Source organism: Stenella coeruleoalba, assembly GCF_951394435.1.
Source record: "Stenella coeruleoalba genome assembly, chromosome: 1".
In the NCBI taxonomy this organism is placed as follows: domain Eukaryota; kingdom Metazoa; phylum Chordata; class Mammalia; order Artiodactyla; family Delphinidae; genus Stenella; species Stenella coeruleoalba.
In genome coordinates this window covers 112,399,844-112,422,736 of record NC_137169.1, presented here as the reverse complement: position 1 = coordinate 112,422,736, position 22,893 = coordinate 112,399,844, and the positions used below count along the sequence as shown (strand labels likewise).

General features: G+C 50.5%; 1 protein-coding gene and 1 pseudogene across 2 annotated transcripts; both read right to left on the bottom strand.

Moving 5' to 3' along the window:
- Positions 1–713: 713 nt before the first annotated feature.
- LOC307187648 (large ribosomal subunit protein uL23-like) lies at positions 714–1,177 on the bottom strand (annotated as a pseudogene). The gene has a single exon. The product of its transcript is annotated as a large ribosomal subunit protein uL23-like (transcript).
- A 2,262-nt stretch (positions 1,178–3,439) lies between these two features.
- Positions 3,440–21,504, bottom strand: SEMA4A (semaphorin 4A). The gene is made up of 14 exons (XM_079901137.1): positions 21,339–21,504; positions 18,943–19,103; positions 17,073–17,135; positions 16,714–16,812; positions 16,378–16,483; positions 15,441–15,557; positions 14,936–15,060; positions 14,602–14,774; positions 13,408–13,558; positions 7,683–7,863; positions 5,687–5,805; positions 5,420–5,577; positions 5,054–5,154; positions 3,440–4,661 (listed from the first exon to the last, which is right to left on the bottom strand). Exons 1-14 carry the CDS (start codon positions 21,478–21,480, stop codon positions 4,069–4,071), a joined length of 2,289 nt encoding a protein of 762 aa, XP_079757263.1. The 5' UTR covers positions 21,481–21,504; the 3' UTR covers positions 3,440–4,068.
- Between the last annotated feature and the right edge of the window lie 1,389 nt (positions 21,505–22,893).

Here is a 22,893-nt window from a genome sequence, read left to right as displayed (position 1 = left end):
CCCTACTGCCAGATTGTGAGGGTAGGAAGCAGGTCTGATTCAGGTTTCTCCCCAGCTGTCTAGGCCAGATTCTTTTTTATTTTTGGTCGGGGCGGGGGTGGGCATGCTGCGCTGGCAAGCAGGATCTTAGTTCCCTGACCAGGGATCAAACCTGAGCCCCGTGCAGTGGAAGCACTGGACTGCCGGGGAAGTCCCTAGGCCAGATTCTGAACCATAGCAAGTACTTTGTGCATGTTTGCTGAATGAATAAATGGGCATCCTTGGTTGAGAGGTGAGAGTGGAAGCAATAGGCACAGAAGATATTGTCCAAGGGGAATTTTCAAGGGAAATAAGAAAAGAGAAGTGCTTAAAAGACCTGAGGAGCAGTGGTTAGAGCTAGGAAGGTAAGCAAGAGCACTGCAGCCAGAGACCAAAGCATAAGTGTTACAAGAAGGAATTGTCACCAGGGTCAAAGGCTGCAGAGAAGTCAGGTAGGATGAGACTGAAAAGGTTTTGCTCTCATAACCAGTAAGCAGTTCCCAGGTGCCTCCTCTCACTAGAGCATAGTGCCTCACGCTTTAGGCTGTGGAGATGGGGTTGAGATACCTCCTGCCCCCAGGGTGTTGAGAGTCCAGCAGGGGTAACTGCATGTGTCATCCCCTTCTATGTTTTATATTCTTTCTTTTATATATACTGACAACTTTTATATTTAGAATTAGCCAGCTGGACTCAGCTTAGATGATCCCAATTTTGTTGGCAACATCCAAAGCATCGTAGTCAGGAGCCAGTCGAACATATGCCTCTTTCTCTCCATCAGGCCTGATCAGGGTGTTGACCTTGGTCACGTCAATGTCATAGAGCTTCTTCACAGCCTGTTTAATCTGGTATTTGTTGGCTTTGGCATCCGTATTGAACACCAATGTGTTGTTGTCTTCACTCTTCTTCATGGCTGACTAGGTGCTTGGCGATGGCGTAATGGTCAAGCTTGTTTCTCTGAAAGGCGCTCTTCCGAGGGTATTTGGAATGCCTCCGGAGCCTCAGTGTTTTGGGCCGTTGGAAGGTAGACTACGTCAGACATTCTTTTTTTGTGGCTGTGGACGCCTTTCAACACTGCTTTCTTGGCCTTTAAAGACTTTGCTTTGGCTTCGGCTTTGGGAGGGGCAGGGGCTTCCTTCTTCGCCTTCAGCGCCATCTTCGTGAAAAGCTGTGTTTTACATTCTTATGGTTGGGTCTAAGTACCTCATGAATGATGTAGACAGTGAGTGCTGGGGAAATCTTAGAGAAGACTAATCAGCCAGGACTGCGGCAGGCTGGGAAGGTGGCACGGAGGAGATAACCTCTAAATTATACCGTAGAGGGAGATGAGGAAAGAGTACATTCCAGAGTGGTGCTGGTGGGAGGCTGAGAAGGGAAACAGAGAAAAGGTGTTCTTTTGGGTCACCTTCGGGTGACCCAAAGAGCCTTTGGGTCACCTGGATAAAGATGTCCAGCAGGCTTGTCCTTGAACTGGATGGAGGACGGGAGAAAGTTCAGCTCTGGAGCTATGTATTTGACAGTGAGGGATCCATAATGCTTAAAGCAGGAAGTTTCCTGTGCATCCTTTCCCTCTGAGAGGTGAAGAAATTGAGGTGCAGACAGGAAGAGCTGTCCAAGTCTATTAACAGCAGACGAAGGCCCCAGGAGCTCAACCCTGGCCTCATTCCCTTTCCACTACCCCACAGCCGTTGGCCTAGAGGTCATGGGGAGCCACAAGAGAGAAGGTCTGGAAAGGGTGCTTGGAACAGTGAAAGCCAGGCCTCAGGGTGAAAGTGCATTGGGTAATGGGAGGAAGAAAAGGAACCAGAAGGGGAGCAATACCAAGAGAAGCCAAATAACGCCAGTAAAGGAGACCTAGCAGACAGGATCTTGAGATATTTGCACGCCCATGTTCATTGCAGCATTATTCACAACGGTGAAGAAGTGAAAACCACCCATATGTCCATCAGCAGACAAACGGATAAAGAAATTGTAGTCTATAGATACAATGGAATATTAATCAGCCTCAAAAAAGGAAGAAAATCCTGTCATATACAGCAACGTGGATGAACCTTGAGGACAGTATGGTGAGTGAAATGAGTCAGTCACAAAAGGCCAAATACTATATGATTATATGAGGCACCTAAAGTAGTCAGACTAATAGACAGAAGGTTGCCAGGGGTTGGGAGGAGGAGGAATGGTGTTTGATGGACATCAACTTTCAGGTTCGCAAGATGAAAAAGTTCTAGAGATCTGTTATACAGCGATGTGGATATCGTTAACATACTGAACTGTATGCTTAAACTGTACGGTTAAGGAGACAAATGTTATATCACCATGTGCTTTTTACCACAATTGAAAATTTAAAAAAAAAATTTTTTTTTTTGAAGAAAAAGCCATAATAGAAGAGAGTTGTAAGAAGAATAGTGTGGCCAAGGTGTAAAGACTGCACAGAGGTCAAGGCCAGTGGGGGGGCTTCTGGGAAATTGTGGAGAGTCATCTGAGCAGAGAGGTGGGGGAAAAGCCAGACAGACCACAGGGCATTAAAGAGGGTGAGGGCGACACTGGGGGTGGGGTGGGGTGGGGGGCAGCAAGAACGGACCCTGCCTGGTGATTGGTGGTAACAGGCAAGAGTTAGTGAGGGTGGAGGGGCTAGACTGAAAGGGTGGAGCTGTGGGAAGGATTATTGCTTTGTTTCCTTTTTCGGTACAGAGAGCACACTTGTGGGGGAAGAAGGGGGGTTAATGGTGAGGGAGTAATAAAGTGGGGAGGGCGATGCAGGGGGTCTTGGCACAGCGGAAGGGGCAAATGCACCTGTTAGCCTTCATTGGAGGAGGGACATGTGCCTTCGTGACAGGAGGGAGAGGGGGAAGGTGATAAGGGGGCGTGGACAGAGTGTTTGTCAGATATTGGGAAGGATGTGGCCAGGATGGGGGTGACTGCACAGTCTTGCTATAAATTCAATCCACCAAGAGTTGAAACCAACAGCTTGCAGTGGGAAAGGGGGGCTGAGGAGGAGTCAAGAGAAGTGTGGGACAGCTGGGGACAGCAACTGTGGGACTGCAGCACGGAGTCCGTGATGGATGAGGTGCTGCCTGGCCAGCAGACACACAGACGTGTGTTGGCCCCAAAGGCAGAGTTGCAGGCACCCTCTAGCAGTGCCTGGAGTGGAAGAAAGGGCTGTGGGGCTGGCTGGGGGCTGGGAGGCAGCTGGCAGGGCAAAAAAGGTGGTTTGGAGCTGGAGAGAACAATCACCCTACAAACCTACTAATGTCCTCGGACTGCTTGCTCCCCTTACCTCCCGCGGTCCTCGGCTGGAGCGCTCTGCTCCGACAAAAACAGCACCAGTCATAAGCTTTGTCTTTTTAATAAAAAATAAACTGTCTGTGACAAGTCGTTTTTGAATCCCAAAACAAAGGAGAGGGGAGAGGAAAAGGGTCCAGGGGTCAGACAGGGAAAAGGAGTGAACAAGGCTCAGATTACCCCTGTGCTCTAGCCAGGCCAGAAGGGGTTAAATCTGCCCCAACTGAAGCAAGACGGAAGGAGGTGAGACTTCAGGAAAGGCCTCCCTGGTTGAGTTGATAAGGGGAGCAGGAAGGGAGCAGCTCCCTGCAGAGTCCTGGAGAGCCTTGGGAGAGGGGAGTGTTGGTGTCCAAGGTGACAGCTGCTTTTAGAGTGGAGTCTCCAGGTGTGGTGTGCCATCTTACAGTTGCTTAGGTGTTTGGTGTTTTAGGGTCTCCTGTAGCAGTATGTTTCTGGAAGATCCCGGAATGGCCAGAACTGAAGGATCCTCTCTAGGTCCTCCTATCATAGCCTCGGTCCAGGTCTGGGGCAGCCCACATTAGAGAGGCCACGTGCTTGGCAGAAGGGAGTCCCATAGGGGAGTCAGACCGCTGTGCCCAGCCCCACTGAGTGCTATCGGTGGCACAGAATGGCAGAGAAGGTCCTCTTGTGGGAGGAAGGTGGTCTTTTGTGCTACTCCCACCCTAGTCAGGGCTGCACTGCTCCCGGTACCCCCAGCCAGCACGGCCAGGCGCCCTGCCCTACCCGACAGCTCCAGCTTGTACCCAGAGTTTAAGCCACCTCAGTGCCCTGGAGGTTGCTGTCAGCGTCCACATCACTGGCAGAGGTCCTGAATTCCTTGGGGGATTGGAGGCACTGCTCCCTGCTCAATGGGGCCTTCTCCCCGAGGGGCAGGGTCCCACAGCCTTGGACCTTGCCCCGGGCTCGGAGTGCCCCCAAAGGGGAGGCGAGGAGGAGGATGAGGGCTCCTGAAAGCACTAAGGCAAGGAGTACAGTGACGGTGAGGAAGTGGGGCCAGTAGGACCGCGGGGCAGCCAGGGCAGCCCCACCACCGACTGTGGTCAGCGAGGCCTCCATGCGCTCCCGGGGAATGCCCGCCAGTTCAGGATCCAGGGCCAGGGGTTGGTCCTGACTGTCCACCCAGTAGGAGACCACAGGGTATGAGAAGTCATTCTCAGTGGCCCAGCACTGATAGAGACCCCCCACCCCATCTCGCAGTAGCAGCAAGAGGGAGCCATGGTAGACTGTGGAAGAGATGTCCGGGATCGCTGCTGTGCCGTGACTCCAGTGGTAAGAGGCCAGAGCTGAGAGGTGGGGGCAGGGGAGCTCCAGGATAGAGTTGGGGACAGCCAGGACTTCTTTAACTGTAGGTAAGGGAAAGGGGCCAAAGGTTAAGGAGAGAGCAGGCAGGAGGGAGTCTCTACCCGACATGTGGGCCCCAACTCCCACCTCCAACTTCTATTTCAACTCCTAAACTCAACTCTGACCCCTTTCCTATCTCCAGTCTGGGCCCCATACTAACCTCCCCAGTCCGTCTGACTGCAACTCTGACACCAGAAGCAACTTCAACCCCAGCCCTGAATCCCAGCTTAGAATTCCTATCCCTCCTCCCTACAGCCTACATCCCAATCCATTCCCACTCTGGGTATTCAGGTCTCAAGCCAGGCAGGTGCTGGGGGAGAAACTGAGGCAGAAATGCCCATCCCCTCCCAGAAGTCCTCCCGAGCCTTTGTGCCTCCCCTGGTCCCACACTCACTGATTTGGGGGCGGCTCTGAGGCCTTCCGCTCCTGCCCATGGGGCCATTGGCACATGCCCACTCTGGGTTCCCACGCTCCATGTCCTGCTTCCAGGACTTCCTGAGAAGGCAGGGAAAGCAAAAATTATCCCTTGAAACAGCCAAGAGTGGGAGGAGGAGGGAGCAAGAGAGCGAAGTGCAGGGGGGAAGAAGGTGGGTCTGGGAGACTAGGTGGAACAGAGAGGAGGGGAAGACAAGCCCAGAGTGGACTGCCTGATGCAACTCCATCCCTGAAGGAGCCCCCCACAGGCCGGGGGAATCTTGCAGGGAATGTGTTAGTAGCACCTGGAAAGAGGAAGACCATAAGCTGGGTAACTGGCACTCACGGGATGGGGGTGGGCAGGAGGCGGCAGATTTGGGACTCTGGGTCCCAAGCACAGTGAGGGTCCCGGGCAAGGACACAGTCCACACAGCTGTCGTAGACACTACAGTTGGCTCGGGGAACCCTCCAGATGCCTCCTGAGAAGCCTGCAAACACTGCGCCCTGGAAGAAAGATGGAGAGTGTCAGGGTGTCCTCGCCACACCTGGGAAGAACCAGGCACCCAAGGTCTGCCCCACTAGAAGGCCATCTGAGGGTCAGGCCCCTTCCCACCTGGGTGGGGGCCAGCTGCAGGTTGCGAACAGGCTCAGGGTCAGGGAACAGCTGGATCTCCTCCACCAGATAAGCGTTGTTGTCCCCACTCACCACAGCCTTGTGGAGGGACCCTGTGCCTGTGAAGAGACAGAGAGAGCTGAAATTGTCTGACCCCATCTACACACCCCTCTCGTGCTCCCTCTCTGACTCCAGGTGGCTTCCCCAGCTGTCAGAAAGTTCCTTCTGAAGTGTGCACTGGACACAGATCTGTCAGACCATTTCCCTCTATGCCACGGAGATGAGCTTGCTTGTAAATGGCTGGAAATCCCTTGCCTCTCGGCCCTTCCTTTGCAACTGCCTGATAAAACTCCATGCCTGGAGGAACCCAACCGTCCCCTTTCTCCATGGACATGGGGAAATGGACTGCTGAGCACTTCTGTAGAAAATCACATCACCAGCCTCCCTCACCGCCATCAAGTGTCTCTACTCAAAGGCACTTCAGTGAGTTCTACCCTGAACACCCTTTTAAAAATTACTACCACCCCAACTGGCATTCCTGACCACACACTGCTCCATTTATTTTCTAATCTCATAATGTACCCAGTAATTGACTCTTCAGTATGTTTATTGTCTGTCCCCACGCACTCCAAAAAGGAGCTAGATTTTTGTCTGTTTTGTTCTCTATTGTATACCCAATATAGGCACAGCTGATGTCCTAAAAGAATGAATGAACCTGATGGGTTTCTTCCACTAAAGCTCAAGGTCATCCACCTCAGCCAGGCCCTCAATATAATATATGCTTGGCAATCTTCCCCATCTCCCCCGCAGACTGTCTCTCCTTTTTTCTCTCTCTTTTTTTTTTTAATAAATTTATTTATTTTTGGCTGCGTTGGGTCTTCATTGCTGCGCGCAGGCTTTCTCTAGTTGCAGCGAGCGGGGCTACTCTTCATTGTGGTGTGCGGGCTTCTCATTGTGGTGGCTTCTCTTGTTGCAGAGCGCGGGCTCTAGGAGCACGGGCTCAGTAGTTGTGGCTCGCGGGCTCTAGAGTGCAGGCTCAGTAGCTGTGGGGCACGGTCTTAGGTGCTCCGTGGCACGTGGGAATCTTCCCGGACCAGGGATCGAACCCGTGTCCCCTGCATTGGCAGGCGGATTGTTAACCACTGTGCCACTAGCGAAGTTCCTCTCCTTCTTTCTACGATGAATATTTGAATCTTTTCCTCTCTCCTCAAACCTCCCACCTTTTCTACCCCTCAATCTCCACCCACCCCGCCCCTCACTCATGACCCTGTGTCCTCCTACTTCGTAGAAGACACAAAAGCCTTCACAAAAGAGCTCCCTCTATGTCTTGCCCATTTCCCCCACAAGTCTATACATTCCCCCTTCCTGTCTTATCCCCCCTTCTACTCCTTCACTCCCATCCCAGCAGAGGTCTGTACCTCCCCCACTCACGACCAGTCCCTCCCCCTGGTTCTAGAACCAGGCTTCCTGCTGCCTCTGCAACTTAACCTGCCATTTAGCCCCTCACCTGCCCATCTCTTTGCCATCTCCCTCTCTACCGGATCCTGACGATCTTTCCCATCTTTAAAAAGATTGCTGGCTGGATCCCACGCCCTCCTCCAGTTACCTCCCCTTCCCCTCTTCCCCTTCACAGCCAAGCTTCCTGAAGCATGATCTGTGATCTCTACTCTCGCTGTTTCCAGCTCCCCCTCTATCCTCCCTCACTCTTCACCTCTCTAGCATGTCTTCCCCATAAGATAAACAGTTCTTGCTAAGGCCACCAAAGCCCTCCATGTTTCTCTCCCCCACCAGACTGAAAGCTCAGAGAAGGTAGGGACAGGACTGTTTTGTCCTCCCACTGTATTTTCAGAGCCTAGCAGGGTGCCAGGCACAAAGTAGGTGCTCAGAAAACATTTGTTGAATGAATGCCTGAGTCAATGAACTCAAAGGTTTCCCTCCTCAGCCCGAGTTGCAGTCCCTGCTCTGGTCCCCTGAGGGCCTTCAGCCCTTTACTCACTGGTGCCCAGGTACATGACCAGATGGCTATTCCCATCGATGCCCTGGGCTGTCTCCACTGCAAGCCGTGTGTACTCCACACCAGACTTCACCAGCAGGGGTGTCCCCACCACCGGCTCATCCATCAGGAAATGGTCCTTCATGAAGGTCAAGGCTTTATCAGAGGAGGGGCCCTCTAAGCACTGAAGGGGAAGGAGGCAGATCAGGTCAGCTTTCTCCTTCCTTCAACTCACCCATTGCCTCTTCCCTCCCTCCCTCCCCCTTGGCTAATATCCTTTGCCTCCTTTCCTCTTGGCAGTCCTCGTTTCAGGATGGGGATTAAAGCTGGACTCGGGAACTGCCCGGCTTTGAATTCCAGCCTCTGAACTGAGCGTGCCTGAGGTTCCTTAACAGTGTAATGGGCCTATTACCAATACATCACAGGCTTGCTGTGAGGATGCAATGCACCAACACATGAAAAGTAATTAGAACAGTGCTTGGCATAAAGTAAGTATTTCATAAACATTAGCTGTCATTATTTTCCTCCATCATCACCTTCACCAAGGATGCCTGGCCACCAGCAGGAAGTAGAGTGAGGGTCCCTTGCAGACAAGGACCACCTTGAACTCATGTCTGTTAAGTCCAGGCTTAACACAGGACCTGGCACACAGTTGGTGCCCAATAAATGTTCGCTGAGTCAGTAATTGAATGAATGATGTCACAGAAAGGGGTGGTGAACAGGGAGTGTTTCTCATCATGGTGTGGCATGAATTTGATGCGTGACTCTGGGAGAATCCCTTCTCCATTCTGGGCCTTCTTTTTCTTACTCATAAAATGAGGGGGTTGGACCAGCTGTTCTCTAAAGGCCCTGCCAACACCAGCATACTGTGGCTTTGGGACACCTGTGTCCTGATCTTTGGTCACGATTCTTGTCTTCCGTTTCCAAGCGCACTGTCTTAACACCAGCCCCAGCTCTGTCACCTACAAGATATGTCCTCAGACAAGTTACCCCACCTCTATGAGTTGCAACTTCCTCATCTGTAAAGTGATGTAATAACATTTGTATTTCATTTTGATGCCAGAATGAGCATAGGCACTTACTCTCACTTCCTCCCAAAGGGATTTTTTTTTTTTTTAAAGACACAAACCTACAGGGATGGGGAGAACAGGAGAGGAGGCAAAGGCAGCCACATTTTGGAAGTTGGAAAGCAAATGAACAAATAGGAAAAGATTTAGCAGGATAAAAGAATCTTCTTAAGCCAGCCCAGGGATAACCCCAAACTATCTGATTTATAAGGCAGAATTCCTGAAGTTCATGGATTAGTGGCCCCAGTCACCTTTGGAAATGGGGCAAAGGAGGGGCTGAATAAAGAAGATTATTTGAAAGTCTCTTTAAGAAGCAGATTTCCTCCCAGCTCCATGCCACTGAGTGACTGACCCTTCCATACCCTAGCCCCAAACTGGAGGTTTATTCTCTGGAGAGGGTAAGACAGAGGGACTCTGAATGGAGTACAGCAGAGATGGGTGACACCACCATGAAAGCAGGGGATTAAATCCAAGTAGACACAGTACCTGCTGAGACTCTCCCCCCACACCCAGCCCTCTTTCCCCATGGCTCCCAGACACCAGGAGCCAGACCATCTCCCTCCAGGCAGAAGACTGGAAGAATCTACTCCAGGAAAACTGACTAGAGGTCCAAGAGGAAAGACTTAAAGATATTGACATTGAAGGTCCCCAACAAAGCAGTCCAGCCAGACCATCCTCAGTGGAGCTATCACGGAGCTCAAGTTGCCAAGTCATGCCCAGGGTGCAGAGTTTCCAAACAGCTTCATGGTCCCCTCCCTCTTAAATATGAGTAGATAGCCAAGGATTACCAGATATGTGAGTGAAACCATGAACATGAAAGAGATCAAAACAAGGAAATGGAAAAATGAATAAACGAAAACCTAAGAAGAAACAGAAATGATTCAGAGAAAAGAAAACCACAGCAAAATATCATTACTATCTTAAGAGAGATAAGTATGAAGTTAGTATACCCATGAAACAAGAACATAATGCTACAAAAGAGGAGTTGTTATTTCAAAGAGTGTGGCCAGAGGTTACATACTTCCTGAAAGAAGACCACACTACCACTATGAGGTAGTTTTGTTCCCGAAAATCAAACTTTAATCTGATTACATCTCTAGATCCAAACACCAACCAATTTACAGAAAATACTTAAACTCCATCACAAGATGCAAAATCAAGATCCAGACTGTGGAAAATTCTACATAACAAATAAATTGCAAGAGAAAAAAAGAAGTTGGAAAGGGAACATACAGACTAAAAGAGACTGAAAAGAACAACCAATCCAAATTTACAGTTCTTATTTGGATTTTGATTCCAATAAAGAAACCATAGTTTTTAAAAACCCTTATGATATCTGTGAGACTATTAGAAATTTGAACACTAAATGCATATTAGATTAAGGAACTATTATTAATATTTTGGTGTGATAATGGTACTACGGCTATGTTGTTGTTGTTTTCAAAGCCCTTATCCTTTGAAGATACATACTAAAATATTTATGGATGAGGTAATGGGATGAATGGTAGCCCCCCAAAAGCCATGTCCATCTAAAACCTGTGAGTGTGACTTTATTTGCAGAAAGGGTCTTTGTATACATAATTAAAAATCTCAAGATGACTCATTCTGAGGACTTTCCTAGTGGTCCAGTGGTAAAGAATCCGCCTTCTAATGCAAGGGACGTGGCTTTGATCCCTGGTCAGGGAACTAGGTTCCCACATGCCGCGGGGCAGCTAAGCCCGCGTGCCACAACTACAGAGCCCACACACCCTGGGGCCTGTGCACTACAACTAGAGAAGAGAAAACCCGCATGCCACAACTAGAGAGAAGCCCTTGCAACGCGATGAAAGATCCTGCATGCAGCAACTAAGACCCAACGCAGCCAAATAAATAAATAAAATATTTTTTTAAAAAAGATGACTCATTCTGGATTACAATGGGCAATAAATCCAATGACAAGTGTCTGTATAAGAGAAGTGGAGAGATAAGGCATACAGAGATAAGGCAAAGTGATGACAGAGGCAGAGATTGGAGTGATGTGCCTACAAGCCAAGGAACACCAAAGGTTTCCAGCAGCCAACCAGAAGCTCAGAGCGAGGCATAGAATAGATTCTCCCTCAGAGCCTCCAGAAGGAACCAACCCTGACGACACTTTTTTTTTTTTTGCGGTACGCAGGCCTCTCACTGTTGTGGCCTCTCACTGTTGCGGAGCACAGGCTCCAGACGCGCAAGCTCAGCGGCCATGGCTCACGGGCCCAGCTGCTCCGCAGCATGTGGGATCTTCCCGGACCGGGGCACGAACCTGTGTCCCCTGCATCGGCAGGCAGACTCTCAACCACTGCGCCACCAGGGAAGCCCCCTGCCGACACTTTGATTTCAAACACCTGGCCTTCAGAACTGTGAAAGAATAAACTTGCGTTGTTTCACACCACCATGTTTGTGGTAATTTGTTATGGCAGCCGTAGGAAACTAATACAGATGAAATGATACAATGACCAGAATTTGCTTCAAAATAATAAGAGGAGAAGTGGGTGGGGTATAGATGAAACAGTTTGATTGGCTATGAGTTGAAGCTGGCTGATGGGTGTACGGAGGTCCATTACACTATTCTGTTCACTTTTTATATATTTAAAATTCTCTATAATGGAACATGTTTATAAAAGACATATTCAAAGCTCAAAAAATCTAGTAAATTAAATATCTGATAGCAGAAATTAAAAATCTGATAGAAGGATCAGAAGATAAAATTGAGATACTCTCTCAGAAAGTAGAACAAAACCAAAGACATGGAAAAAATCTTTTAAAGGATTTTAAAAGGTAGAGGACTAGTCCAGGAGGTCCAGAAAGAAGTGAAAAAACGTTCTGACATTAGAATGTCAGCTCCATGAGGAAAGAGACTTTTGTCTATTTTGTTCACTGCTATATCCCCAGTGCCTAGAACAGTGACAGGTGGCCTCAAAAAATATTTGTTGAATGAAAAGGGAACAGGAGGAAATAGTTCAAGAAAACTTCTTAGAACTGAAGGAACTAAAAATCCAGGCTTAAGGGGCAAATTGAATGTCCAGACAATGAATAAACAGATATCATCAAGGCACAATCATGAAATTTCAAAACAACCAGCAACACAAAAAAGGTACTACAAGATTCTAGTGAGAAAAAGAAAAACAGGTGACATTCAAAGAGTTGGGGATCAGAATAGCTTTAGACTTCTCAACAGCAGCATTGGAAGCTAGAAGATAATAGAGGAAGCCTTCAAAGTTTGGAAGGAAAATCATTTCTAGTCTCGAATTAGATACACCTAGGCAAACTATCAAACGTGAATGTAGAATAAAGACATATTCAGACATTCAAGGTCTCAAAAAAATTTACCTGTCATGTATCCCTTTCCGGGAATCTCCACTAAAATGAGATAGTGAAAAAAAAGAAAAGAGAGGAAGTTGTGGGATGCAAGAAACACCAGATTGCACAAGGAAGAGGCAAAGGGAATGCCCAGAATGATGAGGAAGGGAGATTCCAGGATGGCAGCTGTGTCCCGGATGTAGTTAAGATGTAGTACAGACTACAGCAGATAGGAAGGATCTCCAGGAAGATGAAACTCTTAGAATACATAATGGATCTTTTTTTTTTTTTTATGGATCTGTTTTTAAAAGAGATTCAGATAACTGAGGAATAGTTTGGGGTTGAATTAAAGATAAGAGCTTAGAAAACAAAGCAAAAAAAAATAATAATAATCAAGATAATTACTAACCCCAGGGAAAAATTTTAAATTATGCAAAAAGGAAAAATAATCATGTCTTACTACCTGGCTCAGTTGTGAATAATGAATCATAATACAAATATTGATTTAACCAAAATTACTATAAAACAATGTTGGGAGATGACGGGTGGGTGCAGTGGTGTGTTGATAAGGCAGCTCTGGGGAACGACGAGTGGGGGGACCTCTGATTTGAAGTGTTTGCTGATTTCCATGATGTATTATTCCCACCATGGCTGATTTCAAGCTATCAATGTATTGTCACTGAACTCGGATTTGTAAAGAGATGCACAAAGGGTTCTTGCTAGTTGCTGCAAGCCAGTTCTAGCACATCGCTGAGTGCGGGTGGGGGACATGGTTAAATCCTCACCATCCAGAATGGGAATTCAATAGACACTGCCTGACACTGAAACATCAAGAAGTAGCAAGAAAAGTATTTCCAGATTTAGAGATAAATATCAAAAGAATCAGCTAAAAGAGTTGAAGGTGGTTGTCTCTAGAGAGGAAAAAGGGCTGAGGATAGGAAACAGGGCTGTTTTTTGTAACTAACCATGTAAATCTATGTGATTGTTTAAATGCTGTACATATACACTCTGATCAAAAAACAAAAGTTAAATAAGAAATGCAGGTGAAGATGCCCATGACAGTCCTTGGCACAGCCCGTGCTCCCTTGTTTCCTTAGTGATACACCCAGGTATTTGGCGTGCACTCAGCTGGGGTGAAGAGGTGCTGCTCTGTGTTTAGGATGGGGTTGGACACATGTGGAATGTGGGCAGCCAGAATGGGTGAATATCTGAGCAGACAGGACCTGGGGGTGCGGGGAACACTAGCATTTACTGGGCATTTATTATGCTGTGATAGGTACTTTGACATGCATATTATGTATCTGGGGAGGCAGGGTTTGCTCAGTGGGATGGGTAGTACTCACGCTGCCTGGCCGAGGACTGATATCAGAGAACCCGTAAGTAGTCCAGCGTGAAGTCTCTTTGTTCAATTCCTTATACTTCCCCTCAAAGACATGCTTGATATCCTTGAGTGAGAAAGCACAGACAGCAGAGCTCCTGGTCCCACCAACCTGCCTGGAGAAAGCCAGAGGGGACATTGTCTGTAACCTCCTCTGCTATACCAGGAAGCTCCCCTTCCAACCCTGGCCCACCTTGGTGAGGAAACCCCAGAAGGGCAGGAGGATGAAGGGCTGGGTCAGCCCCCAGCTGTGGTGATAAGGGCTAGGAGAGCCCCAGACTCTAGCCCATCTTAGGATCTGAGGTGTGATTATCTTTAATGAGAATTAAATGGGGCTCATGCCCTGGGGTGTCTCCTGCCTGGCCTGCCCAGACTGGGCCCCTATGGGAGGAGCAGTATAACCAGCTGCCCAACAGGCTCCAGATGAAGTGTTCCTCCTTGGGGATCCCATGTATTCCTGGTCCTCAGATAACCAACCACAGCCTAACTACAACTATTTTTATTCCTTCAGCCTTGGTCTGTGGAGACAAAAGGTCTCTCCTGTTCTCTTTAACCTGTGACATACACCATATTCTCATTTCTGGATGCCATAGATACCAGACCCTGCTTACAACAGATATCTTTGATACCTGACATATTGTCAGCAGATCCCAGACCACACCAAGTAAGTTAAACTTTCTCAGCCTCCAAGCAATGACTGTATTTTTATCTTATGTCGCTGGTGGTGTTTCACTCTTTGCTCTGACCATTAGGAAGCTCGGAGCTAAATTTGTGCCGACATCCCAGCAGTGCACATTTGTAAAGCACATGTGTAATGTGCTGACTGGATCCCTGGGTTCTCTTATTCTCCTTTTATTTCCATTTCCTCATGGATTTTATTTTATTTTAATGTTTGCCTTTTGTAAGCTGCCTCCTATCCTTTTTGGAACCAGGCAGGATATAAACTAATAAGAACCTTTCTGAGCTTTATTTTTCCCATCTACATTAAGGGCATGAGTCAAATTCCTGGGAGATGGTGACGATCAAATGCCTTCGTATGTGAAGTGTGGAGTATGTGCTCGACTCACATCGGTTCCTACCCTCCCTGGCGGGCCAGGGCAACAAGGGTGCTGACCCGTAATCCCGCTTCCAGCCGCCACGTTCCCGCCTGGCCGCTCACCACTGAGAGGTGAAGACAGCGTAGACATAGGGATCGGTGGAGGAATTGTCTGCCAGCAGGACAGCGTGACGGATGATGTTGAAGGGCAGCTGCCCCGGCAGGGCGCAGAGTAGCTGGGCCTTCAAGAAGGTGGTCCACTTCTTCTGCAGCAGCTTTTCGCCGCCCACGTCGTTCTAGGGGCACCAGAGGAGTCAGGGGACGACCCCTGCCCCACGTGACCTCACCCTCTTCCCCGCCCCTCACTCCCATTGGTCACTACGTGCTCAGCCCCGCCTCTGCCATCTCCCCATTGGCTTCTCCACAGCCAGCCCCGCCTCCCGCCCAGGTTGCAGACCTTGCAGACTCTGGCCACCCGGGATGTGTGGAGCTTCTCGAAGAACTCAAACTCGCTGGCTGTCTCCTCGAAGAAGAAGTAGACAACGTGGGTCGAAGGGATGGCTGCCACGAAGGAGGCGTCCGCTGCAGGGGCGGGGCAAATGGGCTAAGAGATGGAGCACCTGGATGCCCTTGCTTCCCCTTTGTGAAAACTCTTGGCTCTGGAGGACAGGAGACATGACCTCTCGGGTCCCACACAGCTGGTCGAGACGTAGCCATGGGTGGGGGGTGGGGGCGGAGAGCGACTGGTACTTCTTTAATTATTTATGTAAGATGAAAGTTTCAAGAGGACGGGAGTTTTGTCTTCTTCCCTGCAGTACCGCCAATGCCTAACAGTACTGCCTTGCACACTGTTATACCTCAACAAACGAGAGTTGAGTGAATTAACAGCAGTTCACAGTGCCAGGTCTCCGGGACTTGGGGAAGGGGGCCAAACCTGTGCTGGGTGGGGCTCAGGTCCTTACGTTGCAGCCAGCGGAGGAAATTGTCCGTCTTGAGGACAGGCTGGGATCCCAGTGTGCGCATCAGGATGGGCTCACTGCCCAGGAAGTTGTTCATGGTGCCGGAATAGAGCATCCCATCTAGTGTGGGGAGAGGCGGGGAGACCTCATCAGTTGGAGGGTGCCCCTGCCCTCCTCAGACCTGTCAGCATTCACATCAGTCTCTGGCCTCCTTCATGTGTTCTACACCTTCCTATGGAATCCCAAAGCCCAGCTCACAGCCCCACACTGAGCACCATTCTTAGGTCCTTCTGCCCACAGGGAATGGCCAATCTTATGGCCTTCAGTGTTTTGGCACTTTTCTCTGGCTCCTCCCTCCCATGCCCAGCTAAACCACTTGCCAGTTAGAATCACTCATTGTTGCCCGAAGACGGCTTCGTTTTGTTTCCGTACCTTAAGTCCTACCCTTTTCTTCATGGAACACCTTCCCTGCCCATCTACCTATCTTTCAAGGTCCCACTCAGTCAAAGTCCACCGCCTTCAGGAAGCCAGGGTGGGAAGTCTGTAATGGTTTGTGTCTGGGAGGGCACAGCACCATGATTTCTTCTTTGTAATCCCTACAGTTCCTAGCACAATGCCTGGCACACCAGAGGGGGCATTCATACAGAGCATACTTGTTGAACAAATGACTGAATCTCAGACCTCTTCCCTGCCTGCGACCCTTCCTGGACCCTCCCACCTCTGTGCCTCTCTCCATATCCATTTCGCTCCACCTCCTTTGTGGCAGTTTCAGCAGGAGCTGATGTTTGGGGTACCTGATTCTCCCTCTGATTTTGTGTTCTGAGGCTCCTGGCTTCTCCTCCCTCTGTCCCCTGCTTTTCAGGAAATTGTCAGATTCCATATGTCACAGAGTGACCAGGGAAAGCAGTTGCTGGGATGGACCAGGGAACCTCATACTCACCTGCCAGGACAGCCGTGTGCTTATGGGCGGGGTCGAAGGGGCTTTGGCCTTTCCCCTCTACAACCTTGTCCTCCGAGATGGGCAACAGGTTGGAATCTTGGAGTTCCTAGAGAGGGGGAGTGGCTGGGGGCCAGAACGCCAGAGTCTCATGTCTGGGAAAGGAGGGGCGTGAGGGAGGGAGGGGAGGGGATGTAGAGGAAAATTGGTGTGGGGCCAGGAAGCTCACAAGGGTCCTGCGTCTGGAAAACCAGAGTTTTCCAGAGCTGCAGAGGATGAGCTGGGAGTAGACGTGAGGAGGGATGCTTGGGGCCTGAGAGCTGGTGCCAGATAACTCACAATGAAGGTACAAGCAGGGCTGAAGGCGAAGGTGCCACAGGCGTAGAGATGGGTGGCATTGAAGGAGACCAGGACACGAATAAAGTTGAAACACTGTGTCTGGGGGAGATAGAGAATTCAGGCCTCCAGGGCACTTGCCCCAAACTCCTGGGCCCCCAGAGGCTGCTCCTTCACTCCCTAGCAGGGAGAAGGGCTGGGCAATGCTGAGGCAGTCCCCATCTGTCTTTATAGAACATGATGCAGGCAATTATCATGCAAACAAGCATCCTCTGCTGCCTGCCCAACCTGAGATCATCCAGTGATGGTCTAGGGACACCAGGGTTCTCTACCAGAGCCCCAGTATCTCCACCTCTACTTACCTCATTGCTCTTCTTCTTAAAGGCACATTCACTCTTTTTTCGGTCACTGGCTGGCCAGGGTATCTGAAGTGGGGCATTGGGAAAGAGGAGATAAAGGGAATGAGGTCTTCAGCTCTAGCTCTGACCTACCATCCCCCCCTTGGCTCTGATGTGAAATCACCAACAGGCATAGTGGTTAGTTACACGCTAGTGGGCTATAATAACCTCACTTTGTGACCCTGGCTATTACTCTGATGATACTGTTATTCATTAGGACACAGCTCCATGGTAGAGCATGGCCTATGGAATCAGACCTGAGTTTGAATCTAGACTCAGCCACTTACTGGTTGAGTGATCTTGGTCAACTGCACAGGCTTCTGGAGGGCACAACTAGGTAGCATATGTAAAGCGCCTAATGCCATGCATGGTATAAAAGCAAAGGTTGGCAAAAAAAACCACCACATTTCCTGAGGAAATTGTTAAAAATGTCAGTTCCTCACACCTCAGAGAATCTGTATTTTTAAAAAATTATATTTATTTATTATTTTTGGCTGTGTTGGGTCTTCGTTGCTGCATGCGGGCTTTTTCTAGTTGTGGTGAGTGGGGGCTACTCTTCCTTGCGGTGCACAGGCTTCTCATTGCGGTGGCTTCTCTCGTTGCGGAGCACGGGCTCTAGGCGCACGGGCTTCAGTAGTTGTGGCTTGCAGGCTCTAGAGTGCAGGCTCAGTAGTTGTGGCGCACAGGCTTAGTTGCTCCGCGGCATGTGGGATCTTCCCGGACCAGGGCTCAAACCCGTGTCTCCTGCATTGGCAGGCAGATTCTTAACCACTGTGCCACAAGGGAAGCCCAGAATCTGTATTTGTTTTGTTTTGTTTTGTTTTTGTTTTTGGTGGTACGCGGGCCTCTCTCTGTTGTGGCCTCTCCCGTTGCAGAGCACAGGCTCCGGACGCGCAAGCTCAGTGGCCATGGCTCACGGGCCTAGCCGCTCCGCGGCATGTGGGATCTTCCCGGACCGGGGCATGAACCTGTGTCCCCTGCATCGGCAGGCGGACTCTCAACCACTGCGCCACCAGGGAAGCCCAAGAATCTGTATTTTTAATTGGCATCCCATGTGTGCAGGTGGCCCACAGACCACACATTGAGAAAAACAAACTGTGGAGATGCTCAGTAATTGCTAGCTCCCTCCCTTCCTTTTATCCTTCCCTCTCCCTTTCTCCCTCATGTTGTTCCCATGAGTAGGGTGGCTGTAATTTAACACAGAAGCTTCAGTGATTTCTACCGGTGGGTGGATATCATATTATTGATATAGTTTGAGTCAATGTTTCTCTCATATGTCAATGATTTCCATATCAGCCATTTTAGTAATTAATAGTATTCAACCAGTATTCATGGTACCAATGAATAGTGAGGCCACTATAGTGTTTCTTGTCTGTTATACCAATCATATATATATGTTTATATGAAGAATTGCTGATTGTTGGGGACTTTCCTGGTGGTCCAGTGGTTAAGAATCCGCCTTCCAATGCAGGGACTCAGGTTCAATCCCTGGTCAGGGAACTAAGATCCCACATGCCGCAGGGCAACTAAGCCTGCACACCACAACTACTAAGCACGCGAGCCACAACCAGAGAGCCTGCGTGCTGCAACTACAGAGCCCACGTGCTCTGGAGCCCGCGGGCCACAACTAGAGAGAAGCCCGCACGCTGTAACAAAGACCCAATGCAGCCAAAGAATAAAATAAATAAATATTAACAAAAAAAAGAATTGCTGATTGTTGCTGATTATAGGTAACAGCAAATTGGGTGGTTATTCATGCGTAAGCAGCCCAAGCGCAGGGCAGCTGTCGGTCCCCTCCTCACTCCCAGCCCACGCCCTTCCCCTGGCCTCTCACCATGTTCTTCAGCCTTGGTACCCCTGGGTCCTGGATATTCAAAGCCAGAATGGCCTCTCGAGCCCCCACATAGAGAGTGTCTCCATCACCACTCAGGAGCAGAGTGTCAAAATCCTGGAGGCCCTTCTGGTGGAAGAAGCTAAGAGCTCTGCGTCCATCCCCTGTTGAGAGGTGGGGAGAAGGAGACAGTGATGAGAAGTCAGTGGTCAGGGCTTCCCTGGTGGCGCAGTGGTTGAGAATCTGCCTGCCAATGCAGGGGACACGGGTTCGAGCCCTGGTCTGGGAAGATCCCACATGCCACGGAGCAACTAGGCCCATGAGCCACAACTGCGCATCTGGAGCCTGCGCATCTGGAGCCTGTGCTCCGCATCTGGAGGATGCGCATCTGGAGCCTGCGCATCTGGAGCCTGCGCATCTGGAGCCTGTGCTCCGCAACAAGAGAGGCCGCGATAGTGAGAGGCCCGCGCACCGCGACGAAGAGTGGCCCCCGCTTGCCGCAACTAGAGAAAGCCCTCGCACAGAGATGAAGACCCAACACAGCCAAAAAATTAATTAATTAATTAATTTTAAAAAAACGTTTAGGGCTTCTCTGGTGACGCAGTGGTTGAGAGTCCGCCTGCCGATGCAGGGGACACGGGTTCATGCCCTGGTCCGGGAAGATCCCACATGCCGCGGAGCGGCTGGGCGCGTGAGCCATGGCCGCTGAGCCTGCGCGTCCGGAGCCTGTGCTCCGCAACAGGAGAGGCCACAACAGTGAGAGGCCCGCGTACCGCAAAAAAAAAAAAGAAAAAAAAAGTTAAAAAAAAATAAGTCAGTGGGCAAGCAGCTGATTTCTGAGATAAAATCAGGAGAAGAAAAGGGCTGGCAGAGTGTGTTCCCCAGACCTTGGCAACTGGACCCACTCTTCATCAGCAGCTCCCCGCTTCGTCCCACCCTGCTGGCAGCCATAGGAGCTTTGTGTGTTGAGCTCATAGTAGAGAGGAAAGGCAGCCAGAGACAGGGTAATGACAGACTGGAGCTGGGGGAGGGTGGCCCGTACCCAAGAGACAGACAAAGGGACAGGAAATAAAGTGAGGCACAGTGGATGCTCTTCCAGGCCTGGGGGCTGCGGTGGGCGAGGACACGTTGGTCCTCACCCATGGGGAGAGCAGAAGGCAGAGAGACGACAGGAAGGTGTTGGCGGCCACAGACAGGAAAGCTAGATGTAGATAAGACTATGTGTCAAAGTAGCTGTGGGTTGTAGGGGACCCACTCACCAGCCCCGCTTTCCTCCCCGCCTCTATTGCAGGAAATTTCCACCACAAGAATCACTGCCATAGGCTGAACAGAAAGGAAATGTTTTTCTCCAAAGTTTCCTGCAAGCGCCTAGATGTCACCTGGGCATGAGATTCCAGCTGGCTGTGGGAAGTTCCCTGAGGTCTCCCCAGCACTGTGGTGTGGCAGAGGTGGGGCGTGTGTGCCTGGTCCCCTGGCATATCAGCAAGGGGGGAGGAGCTTCTGAAATCCTCTCTCATGAGCACATTTGTACTTTTGCATTAGTTAGAGGACTGACTAGCTAATTGTTACCTTTGGAGGCTCAGAGACTGTTAGGACCAACCAAGAGGAGGAGCTGGGGAAACGTGTGGCAAGGTGCTGGAGAGGCAGGCCTCCCCAGAACTGTATACACCCCTCTGTTACTGAACTGACTGCCCCAAAGTGTGGTTGTCGGTTCATCTGCCTCCCCCTTGGGACCATCAGCACTTTGAGGGCAGGGGCTGAGCCCTGTTTATGTTGTAATCCCAGCACCCAACACAGAGGTCCCTCCATCAACAGGCAACATGCATTTCCTTCACCGCGTTGCCCCAGAAAGACGCTAAAGACACAGCTGTGCCCAGGAGTCTGCCCCTACAGCTCCTACAGGGCCCATGTTCCTTCCTGAATCTTTTCCCTGGAGGTGCAAGACCAGCAGTCACCACAGCCTCAGTAAGAAACCAGCCAAGCTGTGCCTCAAGGGTCCCAGGGTCCGTATCCCAGTCAGGCCACACTGAGTTCTTGTATTCTTGGTGTCCACAGTACTGGGCCTGACGTGGTCCAGCATCATCTGTGCAGTTGTGTGTCCTGGTGTGTCCTGGGTCACCAGGCCCACAGATGCTCTTCTGGCAGGGGCCTTGGCTTTGGGGCACTTGAGGGCATGAAAGCAGTTACGGGTTTGAGGTGACCAGTTCGATACCAGTGACATTTAAGGAGGGAAAGAAAAATCACCAACTCTGGAGAACAAGAAGGCACAACGCCCCTGGCCCCCTGGTCCCCTCACTTCCCTTTCCTCAATCTCTGCCCCAGGTGAGTTTCATCATTCACTTCTGTCTCAGTCAGCCCGGTGTTGCCATCCCCACACTTCCTGATCATCAGACACTTACCTGCGTAGTATTTGACCCTGGGTGTGGGCCCCTGCCCGTCACCCCGTGCAGTCGTCGGTGGTGGCAGGAGCAGCAGAAGCAGCTGGAAGAGGAAAAGGCCCAGGAGGCTCCAGGAGTCCAGGCCCAGGGCTGGAAGGGCCATGCTCAGCCAGAGGCTGTCACCAGACGGCTCTGGGGAAACAGGCACCCGCCACTCTCTGGGTGAGCAGTCGTTACCACATCCTCCCTGGGAACCAATCAGATAGCCCCAGGCAGCAGAAGTGTGTATTGTGGGGGGGATGCTAGAGAGACGGGCCAGTTTCCTCTCCAGAGTGCCCTTAGAGAGTCTCACTTCCATCATCCCAAAGGCCCGCCTCAATCTCCCCTCTGGGTAGGAGTCCAGCTGTTCCCCATCCCGCCCTTCTGATCTCTTTGCACCGATAGCCCCACTTTGCCTTTTCTCACCTTACTCTCAGGGAAGTCTTTCTTGCTGTTTCCTCTTTGCCTTCCCTCCTCATATAGCCCAGAGCCCAAACCAATGCCTGGTCCTGGGCAGGGAACTTTCTGGGGAGCAGATTCCTGCACTCACAGTATAGATTCTTCAGACGTGACTCTCCTGGCACTTTCAGATCTGTTGATACCCAGGGCCTCGTACACAGCCCTACCCTCTGATGACCCAAACAAGCAGACCAGGTCTGAATCAGCCTGTTCTGATCTCTCCCCAACTGGGCTTAGGTCGCTGACTCTCAGGCCTACAAGCCTCTTCTTGCAGGGAGGAGATGGGAGTCCAGCCTGGAGGGCTGGCTACCAGCATCGTGCGGAAAGTGGCCCAGGGCAGGGACTGGCTGTCTGTCTCCCAGCCTCTGCAGCTGCCCCCTCTCTCCCTGGTCCTTGTGCTGCTGCTGTCTATCTCCCTGGGCCTCTGCATAATCCTCCCCTGGGACTGCCACCCCCCAGCCACCCATCTCATCTCACCCTTGAGCCAGACACAGTGCAGAACCTAGATGTCCAGACTCTTGGGCGTGGGTGCCATCCAAGAGAATGAAGAAGGGGGGTTCCCAGGCCCCAGAGGCAGGGGACGGGAGGCTCAGCCTGGCTGGGCCAGGCGTGCGGCGCTCCAGGTACCCATAGCGGCAAAGCCAGCACTGGGAGCTCTGGGCAAGGGAAACCAGAATTTCCACCTCGAGTTGTGACAGATCCCTGGCTTGGGCGGAAGTTGGTGGATTGGGAGGGGACTAAAAGGAGGCACACCTCTGTCTTTCACCTCATCTATCCAGAAAGTTTAAACGGCCAGAAAGTTTCTGGGTCATTTCAGCCATTCCCCTGTCCCTCTATCTCATCACATCCAGTCTAACCAGGCAGTGGTTTCTCCTCTTGCTCAAGACTTCCCAGCTAGGAGACGTGACACAGTCTTTCATATTCCTCTTTCCACTTACCCACAAGGTGCGGTCTCTCTACTCTTACCTACTGGGAAGTCCCTGCAGTGATCTAAACTTTCAAACCTCCCACTTCCAACTGGGCCATAGTCTTTCAAAAATAAAACAATTGCAAACAACAGGGACCTACTGTATAGCAC